This window comes from Vulpes lagopus, chromosome 4 (genome assembly GCF_018345385.1).
Source record: "Vulpes lagopus strain Blue_001 chromosome 4, ASM1834538v1, whole genome shotgun sequence".
NCBI lineage: Eukaryota > Metazoa > Chordata > Mammalia > Carnivora > Canidae > Vulpes > Vulpes lagopus.
This window is the reverse complement of record NC_054827.1, coordinates 71,131,663-71,148,765: the sequence shown is the minus strand read 5'-3', so window position 1 is coordinate 71,148,765 and position 17,103 is coordinate 71,131,663. Positions and strand designations below refer to the sequence as shown.

General features: G+C 32.9%; 1 protein-coding gene across 2 annotated transcripts in view; it reads right to left on the bottom strand.

Moving 5' to 3' along the window:
- The window catches only part of CHD1 (chromodomain helicase DNA binding protein 1), a 73,243-nt gene that overhangs the window by 35,188 nt on the left and 20,952 nt on the right, over positions 1-17,103 (bottom strand). For both annotated transcript variants that reach the window (XM_041752208.1, XM_041752209.1), the window contains exons 3-15: positions 12,097-12,298; positions 11,005-11,106; positions 9,943-10,007; positions 7,865-8,017; positions 7,457-7,725; positions 5,897-6,122; positions 5,411-5,511; positions 4,979-5,157; positions 3,995-4,122; positions 3,333-3,549; positions 2,573-2,662; positions 1,385-1,575; positions 281-469 (exon numbers count right to left, since the gene is read on the bottom strand). In XM_041752208.1, coding sequence (XP_041608142.1) covers positions 281-469; positions 1,385-1,575; positions 2,573-2,662; positions 3,333-3,549; positions 3,995-4,122; positions 4,979-5,157; positions 5,411-5,511; positions 5,897-6,122; positions 7,457-7,725; positions 7,865-8,017; positions 9,943-10,007; positions 11,005-11,106; positions 12,097-12,298 — 2,112 coding nt within the window. The remainder of the gene's footprint in view (positions 1-280; positions 470-1,384; positions 1,576-2,572; positions 2,663-3,332; positions 3,550-3,994; positions 4,123-4,978; positions 5,158-5,410; positions 5,512-5,896; positions 6,123-7,456; positions 7,726-7,864; positions 8,018-9,942; positions 10,008-11,004; positions 11,107-12,096; positions 12,299-17,103) is intronic.

The window sequence follows — 17,103 nt, the reverse complement described above, 5'->3', positions numbered from 1 at the left end:
ACTAATACTTTAGTATTTACACTGAACAGAACCTTCTATATGGTAACAAAGCATAAAACAAACTCAAATTAATTACGAATTAATCTTAGGTTAGCCAAGAACTTGAACATGCCATTCAAGCTCTCTTTGTTCAATGGCCCAGAGAGTAAATCTATTCTAAAATTCAAGAACTGTTATGGTTCTACAGACCTACTGTGCTGTGGGACACCTTGATGAGACAAGGTTACAGGAGATTATTTAGAATTAAATGTCTACAACATGTGCTCTGTTTACTGCTTACTTGTAATACTGTTTCTGTAAAGCACTCATTTCCATTCTTAAAATCTGCTCAACTTTGGCAGGAAGAGATTTTTCCACATCTTTTTTAACTCTGCGTAACAGAAACGGCTCAAGCTCCTTGTGGAGGCTTGCATAACCATATTCTCTGCCTTTCCCATGTTCTTCTTCAAAATCTTCCCAGGAAGAAAACCTTAAAAATTTAAGAAAATGGAAGAATCATTGAAAAAAGTCATATAACATTGAGGTTTTTTTTTTTTTTTTAAGATTTATTCATTTTAAAGATAAGAGTGAGCGCTCAACGCCAAAGAGACAGCACCAGCAGAGAAGAGGGGCAAAGGCAGAGCAGACTCCCCACTAAGGAGGGAACCCGATGCAGGGCTCCATCCCAGGGCTCTGGGACCTTGACCTGAGTGGAGGGCAGCCACCTGGGCGCCCCTGCATATGAGATTTTTGAGAGTAGTCATATATAAGCAAAATACAGATTTTCAGGAAAAAAGATTTGCTAATATTAGCCACTTCTAAGAATTATCCTTCCCAAGAAATCCACCATGTATCTATATAAAGGTAAAACATGAATTGTTTTATATAATTATGATTCTCCTTGAGTAAAAGATGTTAAATAAAATTAAATATTTTCAAATACAGAATTGTCACTAAAATATTTCTCAAAGAATGCAATTTTAAAGTTCTGAATCTATTGAAAAAGAATGTGATCTTAAGCAAGTTATTTAGCCCTTATTTAATCTACTTTCCCTCATATAGAAAAGGGCATTACCAGTACCTTGTTATTGTTACTGCTACTGTTAAATACCAGGAAGGACACTATTTGTTTTTCAAGCGAATTTTATTTTGAACATGGGCAAAATTAACTGTCATAATTTATTATACATGACTCAAACTTATTTACAAAACTGAAAACTTAAAATATTATTAGAAATATGAAATGCTGCATCCATGTCCTTTATTTTCCTTCTTAGAAATCTGTGGTCTAATTGTTCTAGGGCAATAAAACTTCTTGTGGACCTTATTACCAACACTAATAATTTTCTAGCTAAACTAAAGATACAGAACTAATATTAAAACCGTATATCCCAATTTATCTTACTTTTCTGGCATAATGAAATGTAGCAAAGACCAGAGCTCTTTGAGGGAGTTTTGTAGAGGAGTTCCAGTAATAAGGAGACGGTGATTGGACTTAAAGTCTATTAAAGTTTTATACAGAAGGGAGTCATCATTCTTCAATCGATGTGCTTCATCTACACCTATAAACGCCCAGTTTAGACCTCCAAGGAATGCCTTAAAATGAACAGAAGAACAAAGTTAAATCCTTAAGAGAAAATTTAAATTCAAATTACTAAACTGAGGTATATTAAAATTAAGAGCAAACTTCTGTCTTTTTTCAAATAAAAATTATATTATTTCAAGATTTACTGAAATCCTCAAATCAAGTAACTCAACATGCAAAACAAAGTTCCTTCCATGACTAATTCACCCACTGGAAAACAGAATAGCAAACGAAAGGTTTTACTAGCTTACACATTCATTAAAAAAAAACAAAAAAACAGTATCATTAAAATACTATCATTTAAAAATTTTTACAAAAGGGTTTTAGCCGAAGGCCAGCAGAAGCCTCTACTAATTTAGAGAAAACATGATATAAGTTTGGAGGTGTCTTACGCCAAGTGTAGAAATAATTCATTGTACAATTTTTATGAACTGTGGATCTCTAATATATAAATGGTAAGTCTCTGACTTAAAACAGAAACAGCCTGTTCTGTGTTCTGGGAGACAAGCTTATTAACCTCTTGTGAGACTGGATTTTTCTTTCCAAAAAAGTAGAAATAGCAGTATCTTATAAAATAGATGGGAATTACTTGAGATATGAACTACAAAGAATTAACATCTATAAAGCATTCAGCATAGTGCTTCACCCAGCAGTAATTAATTCTTTTACCAATTTTCCTCCTCTTTAGAGACCTTACAAATCAACATATTATGCCGAATTAGCTTTACGTAAGTCAACAGTTGGCAAACTTCTCCTATGAAGACTCAGATGGTAAATATTTTAGCTTTTTGCAGACAATGTGTAGTAGTCTCTGTCACATAACTCTTTGGTTGTTTTTATACCGTCAAATATGTAAAAACCATTCTTAGTTCAAAGGTCATAAAAAGCAAGCCAAATGTGACCCACAGGATGTAGTTTCCTGACCCATGATTTATCTTCTCATCCTATCCACAATACATAAAGGAAAAAGGGATATACACCAAACAGAAAAGCATAGGTAATACATACCTTATCCTTCAGTAAAATTTCATAAGTTGTTAAAAGTATATTAAATTTTAACCGTTTGGTCTGGGGATGCATCCATTCATGAGTTCGTATCTATCAAGAAATTTTAAAGATAGTTTTAAAGAAAACGTTAAGTATACTTTTATTTGAGTATCTAAAAAAAAAAACCTTCAAAGTACATAAAAAAACTATGTATATGTTTATGTAAGAAAATCATTTTAATTCTTAAAACAGTTCAACAAGCTAGTCATCTTACTTATAAATGAAATATAAATACCACAGTACATCAAAACCTGTAAAAAATAAAGCGGACGCGTTTTTAATACACACTTTCCACTGATGGAAGTTCTCATTTAACAAAACACAAGAGATTAATTCTTTTAATAACACAGCATTTATGGATGAAATAGGATATCTGAGTCTGCTTCACAATATTTGGGAGGAAAGTACTCTGTAGAGGTACAGATGAAACAAAACTGGCAATGCACTGAAACTCTGAAGATGGAGATGGGCACACAGAGGTTTATTATATTCTTCTGTCTGCTATCCTGTATATTTGAAACTCTCCATAAGAAGTTTAAAAACATTTATCATATAAAGTAATACTCAACTGAAAATAGTCTTTTATTACAGCCAATTAAGCATGTATTGAACACTTACTTTGTGGCAGGTTTTACACTAGAAATTAAGACTATAAAGACAAAATACCTGTTCTCAAAGACAAGTATGTCTATATTTTTAAATTTGTGGAGAAACAACTTACCATATTTCTGCTGTTAATGTCACCTAAATAAACCACAGCATTCATTTGAGAAGCCCATGTCTGAATTTCTCTTTGCCAGGAAGTAAGGGTGGAGAGTGGTACTACTAACAGAAAAGGTCCATATAATTGATGTTCGTGAAACAAATAGTTCAGAAATGAGATCGTCTGTATTGTTTTTCCAAGGCCCATTTCATCAGCAAGTATACAACTATTTCCTCTACAAAATTAAAAGCAAAAATTATGTATGCAATTAGGTTCAGAATTTTACAAAGACATCTTTTTACATAACCCATATACACAAATTTAAATAGTTAAAATTAATCGGACATAAAAACAAAAGACCACTTTTATTAGCTATAAGTAAGAAATTTTAGGAAAGGCCTCTGTAATAGTTTAAGTGGACAAAGTTTACCATTTTAGTCCAAAGGAAGCTTAAAGATTAAAAGTAATAGGAACTAGTGTGGCAATTAAATAGGTTAAACTCAAACCCCACTGGATTTTCTTCTTAATATGTAGTATTACTTACATACTAAGGAAATTTAAAAACCTGCATATAAACGCCAAAATCTTTATCCCTGATATTGATGGAAATCTTTTCCAAATCCTGGATTTGTGAAATTCATATGCCCTCAAATTAAACAGACAATTCAAAATATACTTACTTGCACCAAGAGTGAGCAAGCCAATTTAAACCATTCAGTTGATAATCTCTTAATTCTAAACTTTCATGTCCTCCAATATAGGACGGCTGCTTCTTTAGGGCTACAAATCTTGGCCTCTGTTTTAATACCTTTAGTAGAAATAAATGTTAATAAGAACTATTAAATGTGAGAATTTTAGAAGATCAAAATCTCAGCTTTTACTGTAAAATTTGAAATTGTTATCTCCAATTATCAAGCTCAGACATTCCATGGGTCAAAATATATCTCAGGATTCATTCAAAGAAGACTGTTATGCCTTACTGTAACAGCCATATACAGTGATAAATATTTTGTCTTCTTTTTTTGGGCAGAAAATGATAGAAATAAGTAAGTTCCTGCTGAAATACTTGAGTCTTACACAGTTCACAAGCAAGAGCTTTGTTAAAGTCTTTCAGTAAGCTTGTGCAGCCCTGATCTAAGAAATAAGCCACTCAACCGGCTTAACTTTCTGATTTCTAAATTACCATTACCAGTTTAACTCAATCTTGTAATAAGAAAACAAATTCTAGTAGTATACTGATCCTCAAAACTATAGCTAATAATTTCTGTAAATATAAAGATCTTATATTAGGCAAAGTAGTCCTGAGTACTACCTCTTTTCTTACGGATATATCCCTTTTTCTTTCCTACCTTAAAAGAAAATATTCACTACCTTTTAAAGCAAGCATATATTTTCCAAGGAATTTACCCTATTTTGTCTCCCCTCACAACTACTACCACCAATTAATCATGTTCTTGACAGTTTCACTCACCAAGGCTAAAAGACAGCACCACATCTAAGACCACACAGCAATTACAGGAACACCATTTCCTCTAAGACCTATCAACCAAGTAGTTCTCTCTTAGCCTATCTGAAATCAGGATCCAACTCTCTATTTGGGCTTGTAGTATTTACGATGCATAAATACTATTTTCAATTATTTAAAAATTTCAAACAATACTCACTTTGCAATCTTTAAAAGGAGTGGTTTTTGATTGATTCCTGCTAAAATACTCATCTATGCAGGCTTGAAACTTTTTGGAAATTAGAGCTCCATCCTCCCAGCTGCATTCTGAGTATGGAAGGCCCTGCCATTTGCAATAATAATCAGGATAACCAGCTGCTGACTTCTGATTGGAATGAGCTGTGAGATAAATCAGGTATTTACTTATTTGTTTTCACACTGAATCTTATCTGAGGACTAATTTTTGGTAAAAAAAAAAAAAAAAAAAAAAAAAAAAAAAAAAAACTACACAAGCAAGAATTAGTCAACTGGTTTACAATACCCTATTACAGTAAGACTACTACCATATTTGATGTGTAAGCAGTAAATTTGCATTTTTTTTCAGGTCAAGCATGGAAAGATACAAGTTTAGTTAAAATCACTTATTACTAACCAATTATTCGTTCCACTATTTGATACTGTTTATGTAGATCATCTGTAAGTTCTTGCTGGCAATTGTAATATTCCACATCTTCTGGAGAAGCATTTTTCAACCTGAAAGATTATTAATCCAGAAATAGACTTCAAAATCTCCCCTAAATAACCATTTCCCCCAAATACTATCTATAGCATAAAATCTCCCATTTGCCACTTATCATGTGAGTCAGCTGAATAATGAAGAAACTGAAATAGAAATAAAGTGAAGAATCATTAATTTTTAATTTTATATATGTATAACTTATAATATATGGGATACATTCAACATGACTTATTAAGAAGTTTAGATATGGCTATTTTCAAAAAGTTTTACTTTCAAATACAATTAAGTCTATAAATAATTAAGTGATTACTGGATTCTTGACTATGTATTCCTTATTAACAAAAAAAGCTTAATAATGATCTCTGAACTGTTAAAAAATTAAATCTAAAACGTATTTACCATCTTTTTGTTTCCTGATCTTTTTTCTTATAATTATCCAATTTTTTCATTCCTCTAACATTCTGCTGCTTAAGGGTTTCTTCTGTTTCCCAAGTATTGTGGATATGGGACCATCCTTTCCATTTAATTAAATACTGGATCTCTCCTGGTTCCTTGTTTTTCTCAAATCCTGCATTTGGGTCACCATCTGCTTCAACTGCATAGATGGTTGTAGTAGCACCAGTAGCTGAAAAAGAAAACACAATATTGTAATTCTGTTATAAGATTGTTTCCTTCAACTCAAAAATTCAAGAATATGAATAGAAAAATGTACGCACTTTTAAATAAGTATCAGGGTACAAGAATTTAATTTAATTTGGTACTACCCATTACATAAAACAAACTCCGAATTTTAGAATGGATAGATTATCCAATTTAATCCCTCAGTTTTAGAATTAAAAAAAAAAAAAAAGAAAACATGGTCAAAAGACAGAGTGGCACACCTTAGATCACACAGCACTTTATAGTAACTGATGACTGGCTGCCTTTAAAAGCTGCATGTCCAAAACCATTATGTAGGAGGTATATGTACCCCTGTGTTCAATGCAGCATTATTTATTACAGCTAAGACATGGAAACAACCTAAGTTATCCATCAACAGATAAAGAAAATGTAGTAACACACATAGAATGGAATACTATTTGGCCACAAAAAGAAGGAAATCCTGCCATTTGCAACAACATGGATGAATACTGACGGCATTAGAAATGAAATAAGTGAGACAAAGAAAGGCAAATACCATATGATCTCACTTACATATGGAATCTAAAACAAACAAACAAAAACCTTATAGAAAAAGAGATAGATATGTAGCTACCACAGACAGCTAAGCGGGTATGTGTGCGTGGGGAGGTGGGGGGGAGATAATAATGCGGATGTATACAAACTTTCAGTTGTCAAATAAAGTATTAGGGATGTAATGTACAGCATAATGACCATAGTTAACACTGCTGTACAGTACATTTGAAAGCTACTCAGAGAGTAGGTTCTAAAAGTTATTACAAGGAAAAATTTTTTTTTCTTTTTATTCAATCTATAAAAGATGATGGAATAAATATAAATTAAACTTGTTGTGGTAATCATTTTTGCAATATATGTAAATCATTATGCTATCTATCTTAAATTTTATACAACACTGTATGTCATATCTTGACAAAAACGGAAAAAAGTACATGTCACGATAACTAAAAATGACCTACATATTTGAGATGAAAGAAAAAAAATTTAAAAAGCAAACTATTTGTGAAATTTAAAGTACCTAAATAATAACCATTATTCAGGCATGACAACAGAAAAGCTCAAATACATAGGTTAAAAATTTTTCTAATTATCTGCAAAATAAATGAAATGAGGTTAAGTGAATTATTCTGCGAGAAGAAAATACACTGGCTAGGGAAAGCATGTAACAAATAAACAAAATAGATGATAAGCCACCCTCTTAACTTTCAAAACTGAAATAACTTCAAGAAATTACTAAATATGAAACAACCAAACAATAAATATGTTTTTTTAAGAAAATACCTCCTTTTCTCCCAATCCGACAATCCATAAAACGTTCTATTGTTTCAAATTCCTCTTCCTCAGGTTGAGGAACATCCTCTCCACAGACTTCCAACAGATCATCAGAATCTGTTTTCATTTCTTCATCTTCTTTATAGCTAACATTGACAGTTGCTTGGCGACGAGAACTTCTTTTATCATTATCATAATCTTCATCATCTTCCTCCTCAGATGAATCAATCTGTCTCTTTTTTTGTCCAAGAATTTTCTTCCCATTTTTTGCCTTAGATCTAGGGAGGGAAGACCAGAGGATAGAGGTGTTTTACAAAAGCACTAGCATAAAACAAGATGCGAGACGCTATACACAAAAAGAATACCTTCTGTAACCAACAATTTTCAGCATCAAATAAAGAACATACTAGAACTTACCTATTTTGAGGTTTTCTGCTTTTAACTTTGTTTTTTGGCTCATAATCAGATTCTGTTTCATCACAACTGCTTTTATCTCTTTCTTCTTCTTCAGATTCTGAATCTGAACCAGACTGAGATGGAGATCCTGACCCAGACATTTGCCAATCTTCACTGCATATAGAATATATAAAGTATGTTTATTTACCCTTATGCTGTATAGTAAATTTTATCTCTAATAAAAATACAAAAAAAAATCAAAATGAACTATATTTCAGTTACTATAAAAAAAATGTAACTTTTACCCATACCAACATATTAAAATGTGTCTAGAATAAAAGAAATGCTTGAAAATATTCTTCACAGATTTCTCCTAGAACTCCAGCATTTGGTTAATCATTTAGTTATATACTTCAATGAACGGCAAATAAGGAAATGTTATTCTGATTATCACTGTGGATGAAAACATAGTATGCTATTTAAAGAATCATAGGGTTTAATTTTGAAAATCTTGTATAATTATACTGGCCCTCTCAAAAAAAAAAAAAAAAGATATTAATCCCTTTCATTTTACTTCTTAAGAGACTGTGATTTTTAAAAATACACACTCTGGCACTGATTTTTAAAGTAGTATATAATATTAAGAAGCCTAAAATACAGCAGAGAAAAATGAATTTTAAAAAATCAGTTCATTTTAACCAAGAGTCAATGATTACTTGTTATTTTTAGTCTATTCAGTCTATTTAATTCCAATAAACATGTAGAGAAAAATTACTGGAAGCACATGCTAACATTCTGCTATAACATAAACTTCAAATGGAAGATACACATTAATTCTTATATATATGCCATATCCTGTCTCACAGCTACTGCTTCTACTCCATTCCTCTGTATCTCTTGCATCAATTATGACTACGTTAAGAGTTACATAAGCAGCACATATGCTAAAATCTTGTTTATGAAAAAAAAAATGAGAAGCAATTTTTTTGAGATCTTTCTAGAGTTTGCATGTTAGAAGTAGCAACAGGTAGAATATATGAAAGTATCTCCACTTATTTCTTATAATACAAATTATAATGATTGTAATATCTAACCAAGACTACCCATCATCTTAAATCACCGGTTTTTAAAAATATTATTTGGCTCTACCTATGCTAAGTTTAGAAATTACTGAGTGGAAGAGTTTGGAGAGCTGATGAGACACAGTAGTTGAAAATGTACTTGGTAAACTAGAAGACAGATCTGAGGAAATCAGCCAGAATGTAGCATAACAATAAAGGGATAAAAAAACATGATACAGTAAGATCTTTGAAGATGATGATGGATGATCCAGTAGAAATTTATAACAGATAGAATCCAACATGACTAATATATGTTAATAGTAGTACCAGAGATATTTACAGGGTAAGAGAGATACAAGAGTACAGAAATACAATGACTTGAATTTTCAGAAACTAAAATCTTCACATATAAAATGAGTGAATACAGTGGAATAAAAAAAAAAAAAAATCCAAAGCTATACACACCAAAGCAAAACTGCAGAATATACAAGTAGAAAAGTAAGACCGAAGACAATGGAATATTATTTTTGACAAAATGAAAAAAGAACTTAGACCATCTAAATAACTGAACCGAGAATCTGAAGTACTCTTAAACACTTTCTGTGTCAAGATCTTTAGGAAATTATAGTCAGTTTCTAAATGAGTTCTACAGAGAAAGTAAATTTCAAGTACAGATGAATAAGATAGCCATTAACATAAACTAAAAAATACTCAAAATCCATCATCCACTAGTCCCTACACTTCTACGTTAAGTTCCCCAAGTTACTAAGATTTTCTGATATGACCAAGTAGATCTCTGGAGTTTAAAAATACATAGGAGATATGCATTAAGAGAGGATATAAATAAGTGCCACAAGAACCTCAAGTCCTCATGGAAAGACAAATGTTAAAGAATACTGGTTTAAATTAACCTAATAAGATGCCATAAACCAAGAATTTACAAAAGTCTACTTTTGACAATAATTTTTCATCAAAGAAGAAACAAAATCAGTAAAGTCTTCCTGATATGAAAATGATTGGTTAAACAAAATGACATACTCTTTATGCTTTTTCCTTTTGACCTCATTCGATGAGTCATCAGAATCTTCACTGCTGGAGGAATCCTATAGGAGAAGAAAAAAACTAATGTTATTAATGATGAGAATCTGACCATTGATGTCAAATTTTTGCTTGTCATACTATTTAATATCCACTTTGCTAATAACACTGTTAAAGCTTTATTCTGATGTTGTTACATTTGTACCATTAGCACACAAAGTAATAACATCTTTATTATGAATTTATAACATAGCCATTGAAATTAAGTAAATATCACAATGTCAGCATTTTGTACAATGCCTTAAAATCTACCATCTCTGAAAACTATTACTGTTGCCTAAGATGGTCTCAAAAAAGAATTGTAATTGTTGGTATGTCAAATTTTGACTTAGTATTTTTCTGCCCCATTAGACAGTTTTTTTTACACAGTTCTTGACTATTTCTGTACAAATATACATGCTGGTGTACTTATGTGTGCACAGGAACTATATGTTTTAAAGCCTACTCTTTTAAAAAGATGTTGTAAATTCTGTTATTCATATTCTCTACAAGTATGGTTTAATAGGCACATTTGTCTTTTTTCATAGTATTCATATTTAGCTTATTTCTAGTTTTGCTGTGATGAGCAAATGTACACACCTGTCCACTGCTCATTTTGGATTAATCCCTAAAAGTATAATTACTGGATAACTGAATATGGATATTTCAAGGCTCCTGATACACATACTTAAACAGTTATTTCCTCATCCTTTCACAACATTTACTGTGTAATAATTTCATAAATAACCCCACCCAGTTAAATGATTCAGCATCGTGTCTACTTTTTTTTTTTTTTAAGATTTTACTTATTTATTTATTTATGAAAGACAGAGAGAGAGAGAGAGAGAGAGAGAGAGAGGGGCAGAGATCCAGGCAGAGGGAGAAGCAGGCTCCACGCAAGGAGCCCAACGTGGGACTCGATCCCCGGTCTCCAGGATCACAGCCCGGGCTGCAGGTGGCGCTAAACCGCTGAACCACCCGGGCTGCCCTAAAAGTAATAGCTTTTTCATAATGAAAACTCACCTCCTCTGATCCACTATTGGATGAAGCTGGATGCTGCTGCTGCTGCTTCTTGAGCATTGCTGACCTCTGAACAGCCAGAATACTGGGGCTAGATTTCCAAAACTATCAGAGAAATACAAATCACAGAAGGATGAACTTTTGAAAAAACTGAAAAAAAGGTTAATTTACTGAACAGCAGTACCAACATTATCACTGCCTCGAGTAAGAAGACTCTTGTCTATACTCCCAGTAGGAGTAATACAATATTATGGCAATTAAAATTCTGAGCTTTAGTTGCATATACAACAGTTATAGTGCACTGATAACAATATTAATCAATATATTCTTTGACACTGAATATTATTTTCAAAAAATAAAGTGTCATTACAGGACACCAGCGCTACTCAAGAAGTGGCTGCCTAGTTTAATTGAGGTGAGGTAAAGATGAAGAGCTTGAGTCAGAATGCAAATCAACTATATCAACTAAATACGGTTTCAGTTCAACTGACTTATATTACTTATATTTGTATTTATTTATTAAAAGCGAGATTTTTCTCTTATTGAAAGAAGCTTGTGTTGATGTATATTCTGACCCAAGGATCTTACCATGGACTGGGACTCTAAGAAACACTACTGTATTCTATTATGAGGTACACACATAGGTTTAGTAAATCTTGCAGTAGCTTTTTTTTCAAACAGAATGACCCTTAGCCTACTCTACCAAGTATCTTCAAGGAAGCAAGTTCTGTTAGATTCTCCTGCTATTAACAATAAAGTATCTCCTTTGAAGATCTTGAAAGTAGAGATCAGACACTGGAAGATTAACAGAAAGAAGTCACAAAGCCTTTAATTTTTATCCATGAGACAATGAATATTTATGAAACTCAGTTTCTGCCTTAGAAAGTTTTATTTGTTTATTTTGTACTTGCTTGACTGCTTCTCTTCCAAGTCAATTAAGTCCACAGATATTTAACTACAAGTTTGAGAAAGCAAATTCTAATGTTTAAAATTAATGTTTTCTAAAAGCTAGATTAAGAATGCTATAAAACCAGTGTTGTAAATTTTTCCAAAGTAGTACAAGAAATCTATCTTTCAGGATACTTTATTTATTACCTCAGCTCCATCAACTTTCGGTGGTTTTGCTTGGACTTTGTTTTCTCGGGAAGTGTCTGACTCAGACTCTGACTGACTGCCGGATTCAGATCCAGAGTCAGAGTCACTGCTACCTGACTGGCTACTGCTTCCATCACTACTGCTTCCAGAACTTGAACCAGATCCCGAGCCTGAAGCTGACCCAGAATCATCATCCGACTGGCTACAATTTGAAAATAAAGAGATTTCAAACAAAATTTATTAGGAACTTAATTTTCCTTTTAAAAGTCAGCAGAAAGCCCCAAATCATTAAACCTTATTTATGTCATATTTCCACATTCAATAGCCAAACAAACAGAAAAAAGAATTAATGTTAATCTGTAGTAACTGACATACTTGTTAGATTTGGTACAGTTTTGGCAAAAACATAAACAACCAGGTTACAATCTTCCTCTAAGATAATGAGCAAAATCTATCAAACACAAAATCCTGGGCTTGAAACCTGGGAAGCCACAGTCCCTCATCCTTAAAAAGCCATTAACTATAGGAAATCCAATGTAGAAATTATGTGAAGAAAAGGATAAATGTGCTGAAAATCCTCACAGTCACAGGTAGAAAAAAAAAAATGTAGTTTTTACCTGTTTTTAAGTTTATATCTGTGTTCTCTCATTCTGGGGGAAAGTAATTTGTTAAAATTAAACTATGATAAGATGTAATTTACTAAAAGAAAATCGGTAAATTGCTTCTCTGACAATATCACTGCATCCATCATGGTACCACAGTGATAAAATCTGAAGTAATACTAAGTTCTCACACTCTTTCCTAACCTCTGTATATCACATGTGAAAGCAATTAACAGTTCACTGAGAAACGACCTTTTTTCCCATTACTACTTTTCAGCCCAAAGTAACCTAGAAATGGTCTGGCCTTAACAGGTGATTTTGTAAATTACTATTACTCCCAAGACCATTTGTTCACATGGTGTTTACATCTGAAATGTTGAAAACTAGGGCATTCAATTCTTTATACACACAACAGACTCAACTTTTGATGTAATTTCATCTAGCTTTATGACAAACAACAGGTAATGCAGTTTATGTAAACACAGCTAAAAAAAAAAAAAAAAACACAGCTAAACTCGAGCTTCATGTCCTCTGCTGTAATTTTCCGAAATACCACCAGATGGAGGTATTACTCTAAGGAAATAGACTGCAGTATTAAAAGTAATTCATTTATAAGATTTCTCCTTTTCTAGAACAAGTTTAGTATGCACATGGAAACACAGACAGAAAAGTTTGAAAGACTTTTGATTCCAAAAGTTAGATATAAATTAAAATGCTTAAAATGCTTTATCTTTTTAAAACGTGGGAACCTAGCAGAATCATTTTTTTTTCCACAGACAGCAAAAATCTGCCTTTTAAAGTCTATGATATCGAGAGCATTTTTCTTAAAAGACTTATTCATTTATTTTAGAGAGAGAAAGAGAGAAAGAACACATGTATGTGAGCAGGAGGAGGGGCAGAGGAAGAAGAAATAATCTTTAAGCAAAATCCCCACTGAGAGCTGAGTGTCGAATCTAAAGAAGGACTCAAAAATAAATAAATAAATAAATAAAAATAAAAAAATAAAGAAGGACTCAATCCCAGGACCCTGATTGAGATCATGACCTGAGCCAAAATCAAGAGTCAGACGCTTAACCAACTGAGCCACCTAGGCGCCCAATATCAGCTTTGTCACAATTTCTAAAAATCGGTCACATGGTTCAGAGGTCCAAAAAGAGCACAGTGTCTTGTAATAAATAAATAACAAACCCCACTTACATCTTTTACTTGGGTCCCTTCAGAGAAATTTTGGCAAGAATACTGAAAAGATATTTTTCCTGACAACAATTTTATTTCTCCTTTAACCCACTAGGTCTTCCATTTACTCAATCAACTTTACTGAGAGGTATCATGTATTAGGTACTAGGCAAGACAGAAAGCAGAAAGAATCCTTACCATTAAAAACCCTCTAACCTGGTATGGAGAGACAGTCATATCAACCAATAAATGTTGTTCTATACTATTTTTAAGATCTAGGTGTATGGGGAGCACTGCAAATACAAACAAGTCTAACAGAGTAATTAAGGAACACTAAGAAAAAAGTATGATTGACAGAAAAGGAGAATGGGACAACTGGGTGGTGGCAGGACATGATCCCAGGGTCCTGGGATCGAGTCCAACATCAGGCTCCCCACGGGGAGCCTGCTTCTCCCTCTACCTATGTCTCTGCTTCTCTATGTCTCTCATGAACAAATAAATAAAATCTCAAAAAAAAAAAAAAAAGAAAAAGAAAAGGATAATTAAGCAGAGAAGTATCACTTTAATGCTTGTAAGCTTCTCGAGGATACCATTTATTTTTTCCAAAGTACCTACACCAAAAATCTTTACACAGGTGAGGGTGCTCAACAGATATTCGAAAAGTAGACCGATGAGAACTACTGAATTTGTGGGCTATCATGGGCCTATATTCTTGATTATGTCTTGATTAGTCATTCCAGATAAATGGCTAGTCAAAATTCTTTGTTAATAAATTAAAATTCTAGGTGAAAGGAGGAATCTTTCCCTGTACCTTCTTCAGGTCGTAGTAGTTCTGGCAAACGGCCTGAACCTAGGTTACTCTAATGGCATAGACCTATTCCAGAATGTCTTCAGCTTATGTATTTGAAGCATAAAGTATTTAGTTGTTCTTAGTAAGATTAAGAATATACAAAGATTAAGTAAGAAATACCTTAGGCATTGCCACAATCTCCAGGATACAGTTAAGTAAAAAACAAAAACAAAAAACAAGATACAAAACAATGTTTATAGTATGCTTCCTTTGTAGAAGGGGAAAAACAATATACATACTTGCCTATACTTTTACAAAAGCAATAATGCCAGCATAAACCAACAATTAAGTTAAAAATGGTATCTATGGAGGGAGGGACAGCGGGAAGAGAGTCGAGGGAATAAGGTTTGAAATGAGTCCTCAGATTCAAAACATGTAAATGTTTTATATAATTATTTTTAAAAATCCTAAAAATTTTAAGGAAAACACACAGGTTCACGGGGGAAGGGGGCAGACAAAATTTTCAGACAAAATTTTGAGTTAAAATTGGTGAAAAACCTCTCCTTATTAAAGTAATTGTTTCAGCCTACTTCTGTAAATGCTCTTTCCAGCATAAAAAATATGGGCAAAGCCTAGCTTTCTTTTATAAATCATCAGTGTTTCTATAACAAAGTGCAAACACTTATGAGGTTTTTCAGGAATTTGTCTTTGCCAACCTATTGCCAGCCAGTTTCCCACTTAAACCTTTTAGTTCTAGCAATGGCAAACTACTAGGAATTCTGAGAACCAGTTTCTCTTTCCACTTCCTGCTTTTGCTCAAGTACTTCTCTTATTTTTCCCCACTTTAGAATTCCTACTTGAGTCTCATCTCAGAGTCATTTTATTTTATTTGAAAGAAAGAGCACAAGCAGTGGGGAGGCACCGAGGGAGAGAGAGAGAAGCAGACTCCCCACTGAGTAGGGAGCCCGAGGCAGGACTATCCCAGGACCCTGAGATCATGACCTGACCCAAAGGCAGATGCTTAACTGACTGAGCCACCCAGGTGCCCCTCAGAGATGTTTCTCTGACAAATCTCTTCTGACTCCATTATTCTTATTCCAACTTTCAATTGGAAGTATCCTTCCTCAAGACTTCCAAAACATTACGTACATACCACTCACTATCTTGGCTATGAGTACACTATGTAAGCATCACTGTGATAGTGTTTTTGGTATCCTAATTTTCAAATTTTACTCTATGTTTCTAGAGTGTTGGGATCAACTTGTTGCCTGCCCTTTGTATGCCAAACACCAAACAAAGATCTCAGTATCTCAATGGGTGGATGGACGTATACAACAACAAAAAAGTCAAAGACAGATATGGGTTCAAATTCTTATTTAAAATTCACAAATATAATCTGCCTACAAGAAATATTGCTGAGCTCCAGCTAATGTTTTACTTATTTAGGTAATAACCAATACATACGAACTTTTATACAATAAGTCACTTAAAGAGTTAATTACCCTTATTAATTATATTAAATCCCACTAGCACATTAACAGTGCTAGATTAAAAGAAACACTGTATTCTTTTCCTCACCTTTCTCAATTTACAAAATAAAACCCACCATAAGTTTATGGGCACTTTGATAAAATTGTTTTCTGAGGGTAAATTAAATAGAAATACAACATTTAAAAAATAAAATAGTAATTCAAATTAAAGTCTCTATTCAGGCTTATTTTTACATTCAACTTCAAATATAAACAAGAGAGCAATATAATGAATTACCATATACCTAAAAACCGGCTTCACACTTACGCTTACCAGTCTTGTTTCAAATAACCTAGCTTCCCAAACACAATCTCAGGCATTTTAAAATTTTACCCATAAATACTTACGTAGGACAAATAAAAAGAAACCAACACTATTTTTAAATATCCACAATATCAGTATCATACCTTTAAAATATCACCTACTCATGAATTTTAATATGAAATTAAATAATATTAAATATCTAGTTCAGTCTATCTGTTTAGTCATGATTTCATTCCTTCCACTAACTGAATACGAATCCAAATAAGGTTCACATTTTGCACTTCAAACTAATTTTTTAAAGTCTCTTTCATTTTTTAAAGTTATTTAAATTCCAGTTAGTTAATATACAATATAGTATTAGTTTTAGGTGTATACTATAATGATTCAACACTTCCAAACATCACTAAGGGCTCATCACAAGTGTCCTCCTTAATCCCCATTATCACCTGTTTTACCCATCCCCCCCCCCCCCCCCCCCCCAGCCTTTCTGGGAACCATCAGTTTGTTCTCGATGTTAAAAGTCTGTTTCTTGGTTTGCCTTTTTTCCTTTGCTTGTTTTCTTAAATTCCACATATGAGTGAAATCATATGGTATTTGTTTTTCTCTCTTTAAGTTGGCTTCATTATTTTGACAGTTCCCTCTTCC